Raw genomic sequence first — 6,292 nt, forward strand, 5'->3', positions numbered from 1 at the left:
TATGTTTTTATTATATGATGAATTTTTAAGTCTTTTATTTTACGTGCAATAAGCATAAATTTTTAATTTATTACAAATCTAATATTATGATTCAGATTCTTAATCTGATATTACAAGAAAAATTATTTACACTGAATTTTTTTTCAATAAATATTTAAAAATTTAAAAATATAATTTAAATAAATACTATAATTATATAAAATAAATATATAAAATTTATTTATAATAAGAATGAAATAAAAGAAAAAATATTTTTATTGATATTAAGAATTATTTAAAAAAATAAAAATAATAATTACATATTAAGGAATATTAAAAATATAAAAAATATTTATTCAAAGCAAATAATTTATTTAAAACTGTAATAATGTGTACTGTAATATGTAGTACATTATATATTTTAGATACATATTTTTTTATAATTTTTTATAAAAGATATAAAAAAAATTAAGAAATCACCACAAAATAGAAAATTTTTTAAATAAATTAATATTATGGTTGAATAAAAATATTAATGAACTCACCTTATCTTTTAAAGAAACGTTCTCCAAATGTTTACGAATATTTTCTTTAGTGGAAATTTGAAGTGGCATTATAATAATCAATAATTATGATAGAAAAAGTACATAAAATAAAATAAAATAAAAGTAAAATAAAGTAGAGTTACAATAAAATGTATCTAAACTTTACTGTAATCTATGAAAAGCAGAGACTCAAGTGCTAAAATGTAATACCAGACAGAAATATTCTTCATTGATACCATTTCCGTCTGTTTCGCGCCAAATTATAACTAACCAATTAATGTGTTACTTTTTACCGCCAAAATCCATTTGCATCTATAATATCAAAACAAGCATAAATTTATGAATAATAATTTTTAAAAAATTTTTTAAAATAATCTTCTCAATCTTTTCAATGATAATAAATATAACAAATATAATACATTGTCATTGATTTTTCCCGCTTATTTCTGAGATTATAATTTTTGGAAAGAATCACTATTACAAACTTAAGATATGATTTTCATTGAACAAACAACGTAAAAATTCCATTACTTATTCGTTATCTAATTTAATATTAATTGATTGAATATTTCTAGACAATTCTTATTATCATTTTCTTAATTTTAAATATTATTTAATAATTAAATATAAATATAAATTAATTTTTACTTAATAAGATTTTTTATTAAATTATTTTATAAAAAGTAATTGAAAAATATTTGAACGAATAATAAAACTAAATTATATAAAAATAAAAATTTGTTTAATGAATATACATATATATTTATTGAAATTGAATACAATTGAATACAATTGAATTTAAATTAAAAAAGGAATTTCTAGTTTTTAAGATATTATGTTTTTAATTATGTAAATAAAAAATTTACAATATATATATATATATATTAAAATTTTCGATGATATATTTTAAAATAAATAATCATAAACATTATTGAAATTGTATTGATATTATAAAATTTTGAATACTTATAAAAAACATTTTATTTGCTTGTAGAATTAATTAAATATTATTGTTATAAAATATGTAATATATTATAAGAGATAAATGCTTATGATGCCAATAAAATGTCAAATTTATAAGAGCGCCATTTTATGTTATCATAAAAGATTTGATTAATTCTATATTTTTATGAAAAATTGTAATTTGAATAAATATTGGCTTTTTTTTGATTAGCATTTTTATTATTAAATATTCTTCTTAATAATATGCTTAATTTGAAAAAATAAATTTTCGTAAGTTAGAAACAGATAACATCGAAAAACGATCGCACTCTATACGCTTCAAATTTTAGGTTAGTATCTAAATCTAAACAATTATTTTGTTTACTTATTTATTATGGAATTATAGTTAAATGTATATTAAATATTATATTACAGTATCATATAATAAATTAAAAATATAATTAATTAATGTATATTTTTATATATTTAATATAAATATAAAAATGATTATATATGTAAAAATAATTATATATATTTATCATATAATTTATATTTAGTATGAATTACTATAGGTGACAAAAATATAAAAAAAAATGGCGTTACATAGTGTACCGCCAAAAAGAAAAGAAATTTATAAATATGAGGCACCATGGCCACTATATAGTATTAATTGGTCTGTAAGACCTGATAAACGATTCCGTTTAGCTCTTGGGAGTTTTGTGGAAGAATATAATAATAAAGTACAAATAGTTTCACTTGATGAAGAAACCTCTGAATTTAGTGCCAAAAGTACATTTGATCATCCTTATCCAACTACAAAAATTATGTGGATACCAGATAGTAAAGGTATTATTTTTATTATATTATATATTATATATTATATATTATACATATTTTATTATAAATGTTTACAGGATTATTTCCAGATCTTTTAGCTACATCTGGAGATTATTTAAGAGTTTGGCGGGCAGCTGAACCAGAAACTCGCTTAGAATGTGTTCTAAATAATAATAAAAATTCAGATTTTTGTGCTCCTCTTACATCTTTTGATTGGAATGAAGTAGATCCAAATTTAATTGGTACTTCTAGTATAGATACAACATGTACTATTTGGGGATTAGAAACTGGTCAAGTTTTGGGTAGAGTCAATATGGTCACTGGCCATGTTAAAACACAATTAATTGCTCATGATAAAGAGGTATATGATATAGCATTTAGCCGCGCTGGCGGTGGTCGTGATATGTTTGCATCCGTTGGTGCAGATGGTTCTGTAAGAATGTTTGATTTGCGGCATTTAGAACATTCAACAATAATCTATGAAGATCCCCAGCATACACCACTCTTGAGACTGGCATGGAATAAACAAGATCCTAATTATCTTGCAACAGTTGCAATGGATGCATGTGAAGTAATTATTTTAGATGTCCGCGTTCCATGTACGCCAGTTGCGAGACTTAATAACCATAGGTATATAAAATATATATATTTGGATCTTAATTTTTTACATATTTTATAAATTTTTTATTTTGATATTCACACTTTAGAGCAAGTGTTAATGGTATTGCCTGGGCTCCTCATTCATCTTGTCACATTTGTACAGCAGGAGATGATCATCAAGCATTAATTTGGGATATCCAACAAATGCCAAGAGCTATAGAAGATCCAATTCTTGCTTATACTGCTGCAGAAGGAGAAGTAAATCAAATTCAGTGGGGTGCTACACAACCTGACTGGATTGCGATTTGTTATAATAAAGCAGCAGAAATTCTTAGAGTGTAAAAACAAAAACATTTTTCATTAGATTTATGACATTTTATATGTCAAATTTTCTTTTCAAATCATTTACTAAAATTCATTAAATCATGTATTGAACTTCAGTATTTGTACAGAATTTCATCTTTATTATAAGTTTTTTTATACTTATTTTGTACCTGTAAAATAAACATGTACAAATACTAGTTATTTTTGAAGATATTAAGATATTCAAAATTATATGGATAAAAATATCTGATGTAATTAATGGTTATTTTTTAATTAAAAAATATGCATAAATTTTAAAACAATATCGTTTCATATTTTGTAAATTCAAATTATTAAAGTAAATAAGACTAAATTGATTTGAAAATATCCAGTATATGTACATGTTAACTTAACGATAATACAATGTTTTATTTTTATGATTATTTTATATATCTAAAAATTTTAGATTTATTTAAAAATTGTTATATGACTGACTAAATCATACAAATTTATAAAAGAATTCATTAAATAATTAGAAGTTAAATAATAGCATAAAAATGAATAGCGATAAATCACATGTATATTTATAATAATGTATATGATCGTAATCGATGTATCTTATTTTGTAATGATAAAATTAATCTATTTCTTCTAGAAGAAATATTAAATCAATTAATCAATTTAAACAATCCACATGAAATGCAACAAAATAAAATATATCTATTACGTTATATAATTGTATATATGTTTATACTTAGACTTGATTTTGTAGAAAAAAATATTATAATATAATAATAATAGATTTTCATACACTTTTACATTAGTAATATAGGTTGTTAAAAATCAAATGCAAAAATTATTATTATATTAAAATGCAATACATATTTGTAAAAAAATTATCAAATTCTTTTATTAAATTGAAAAAAAGTTATAGCAGTAGCATTCGTGATACTAGTATTAATAATAAAATGTTTTACATGCGATTTTTTGTAAAATTATGTTTTGTAAAAAGTAAATCTTTTTATATATTTATTATTTCAGTAGTTTAAATTAATCATTAAGAACTGAGAATTATACGTTTTGTACTCAGAATAACGTGATGGGATTTGTAATTAGTACAATTTAAATTTTAGAAAAGTACGATTTATATTGGTACTCAAATATTTTATAATTTACAACTATAATGAGCGAGATGCATTATTTACAATAATGAAATGTGTATGCGAAACAAAATATTAGCCAATTAATACATTCATTTTGCATAATAATCTTCTGTTGATTTTTCATGAAATATCTGATAACTTTATACAGATATAAGATTAGACTATTATAATACTATCACTACTTCAATAAATATCATTAACTCTGATACAGAGTAAGTTTTTCACTACCTATTTAATTAATATAGTTGATGATCTTGCATTTTCTCCTTTTTCTCAATTTAATTAAGTGCATATATAACTATATCAAATAAACTTTTTAAAATACTATTTCTATCAATAATTTATATTAAACTTTGGCAAGACTTATTTTATCTTGTTTTCTTTTCCAAGAATAAATACTTTAAATTTCGTATATATTCGCTTAAAAAATAAGGACTAATCATACATTTTTCTCTCTTTCTAAATTGCGTATTTTATTTACTAGTCCTATGATTCATTCATTCCTTAGACAACCAAGTGATTCTCTTACAATTTAATCGGAAACACACGCACGATTCACAAACACGCACATTACATTTTTCAGAAGAAAGGAACAAACAAAAAATTAGGTAATCGATATTAAAAAACTAATCATCTTGCAATTAAACATAAAAATCTTATGTTTACAGTCATTTGTATATCAGTACATTTTTATTATAATTAATGCATCGCGTTAATAATAAATTAATAAGTCATGTTTTTTAGAAGTTTTACAAATGCTTCCATAAATTATACTGAACACTCGTTCTACAGGTATATAGATCAAGTTCAGCTTTTTTATTTTCCATGAATAATATGGAATATTTTAGAATATTCAATTCATTGTTGATGGCCAAATAATCAGCCTCATGGCTCTTATTTTTTTTAGAGAATACATTTATCTTCATTAAATATCTTCTGTACTCTAACAGTAAATATTAATAATGAAATCAATTAGTATTTTTTGCTAATAGTTACGTAATATAATTACTCTGTAATTAGAGGATTTTTAATACAGATATATTCAATAAAATTTATATTTAATGATGTTTTTTAAAGTACGCATAATTTATTAGCTATATAATGAAGGTGTAGTACTGTACATCCCATAGTCAGCATATTTCCCATAGCTATATAAACATGGATGCGTCTAAAAGCTTGATGAATTTTTAAATAATGAGGGCAGTGTTTCAGAGGACCAGGATTATGAACACCAATCTCATTACCGATACCAGCAGCACGTTCTAAAGTATTTTTTTGAACTATTAATCGTAGAAGAGGTGGAGTCAAATAAAGTCGTATCAATAACTCCAAAAAGAAAGCACTGGACATACCACCAACCTGAAAATATATGCATATATTTATTAATTATTAAGAATCACTTTATAAAAATTAGATAAAATATAAAAATATATTAGAATAAAATATTAAAATTATGTCTTGTATTGCTTAAATTTTATAGAGTTAGTTTTCAAATTTTGATTGATTAATTTACCAACCTGAATGGCAATTTCAGTATTCCAAGTATGTATAGGATGATGTTTAACAAAAATAAGAAGTGTGGTCAAACTGAGACACGCATTGATAGTGAAATATCTAGGGAACAAGATACGTTGCACTTCTCCAAACGTGTGTCTTGGTAATGCGAAATATAAAGAAAGACCTGCATATTTAAAAGGCAATTTTTTAAGTTTCAATGATTAAAATTTAAAATTTTTTAAATTTTTTCTGTTTCTGTTTCTGTTTTATTTAATTACCTGATATAAAAGTCATCCAAATTTGAGCACCAAGATGCATCACGAAGGAAGCTAGATAAATGAAAGATGTTGCTCTTGATTGAGGATGACCATGCATTCTGTCTGCATTCTGTCTTGGTACAAGAGCCGATGTGACACACAGGACCGC

At 22.8% G+C, this 6,292-nt stretch overlaps 3 protein-coding genes across 3 annotated transcripts in view; 1 reads left to right on the top strand and 2 right to left on the bottom strand.

Annotated features, from left to right (window-relative positions):
* The window catches only part of LOC102680366 (ribonucleoside-diphosphate reductase subunit M2 B), a 3,624-nt gene extending 2,825 nt beyond the window's left edge, over nt 1-799 (bottom strand). Inside the window, exon 1 of the mRNA XM_006609086.2 lies at nt 525-799. Coding sequence (XP_006609149.1) covers nt 525-593 — 69 coding nt within the window. The 5' untranslated portion in view covers nt 594-799. The remainder of the gene's footprint in view (nt 1-524) is intronic.
* Nucleotides 800-1,597: 798 nt separating this feature from the next.
* Nucleotides 1,598-3,389, top strand: LOC102680496 (DDB1- and CUL4-associated factor 7). The gene is made up of 4 exons (XM_006609087.2): nt 1,598-1,816; nt 2,039-2,312; nt 2,381-2,933; nt 3,011-3,389. The coding sequence occupies exons 2-4, from the start codon at nt 2,060-2,062 to the stop codon at nt 3,243-3,245; spliced, it is 1,041 nt and encodes a 346-aa protein (XP_006609150.1). The 5' UTR covers nt 1,598-1,816; nt 2,039-2,059; the 3' UTR covers nt 3,246-3,389.
* A 950-nt stretch (nt 3,390-4,339) lies between these two features.
* The window catches only part of LOC102680641 (transmembrane protein 205), an 18,150-nt gene continuing 16,197 nt past the window's right edge, over nt 4,340-6,292 (bottom strand). The window contains exons 3-5 of the mRNA XM_031515013.1: nt 6,145-6,292; nt 5,887-6,050; nt 4,340-5,728 (exon numbers count right to left, since the gene is read on the bottom strand). The exon at nt 6,145-6,292 is cut by the window's right edge and continues 15 nt beyond it. Of these exons, the coding sequence (XP_031370873.1) occupies nt 5,441-5,728; nt 5,887-6,050; nt 6,145-6,292 (600 nt within the window). The 3' untranslated portion in view covers nt 4,340-5,440. The remainder of the gene's footprint in view (nt 5,729-5,886; nt 6,051-6,144) is intronic.

Source organism: Apis dorsata, unplaced genomic scaffold, assembly GCF_000469605.1.
Source record: "Apis dorsata unplaced genomic scaffold, Apis dorsata 1.3 scaffold_52, whole genome shotgun sequence".
In the NCBI taxonomy this organism is placed as follows: domain Eukaryota; kingdom Metazoa; phylum Arthropoda; class Insecta; order Hymenoptera; family Apidae; genus Apis; species Apis dorsata.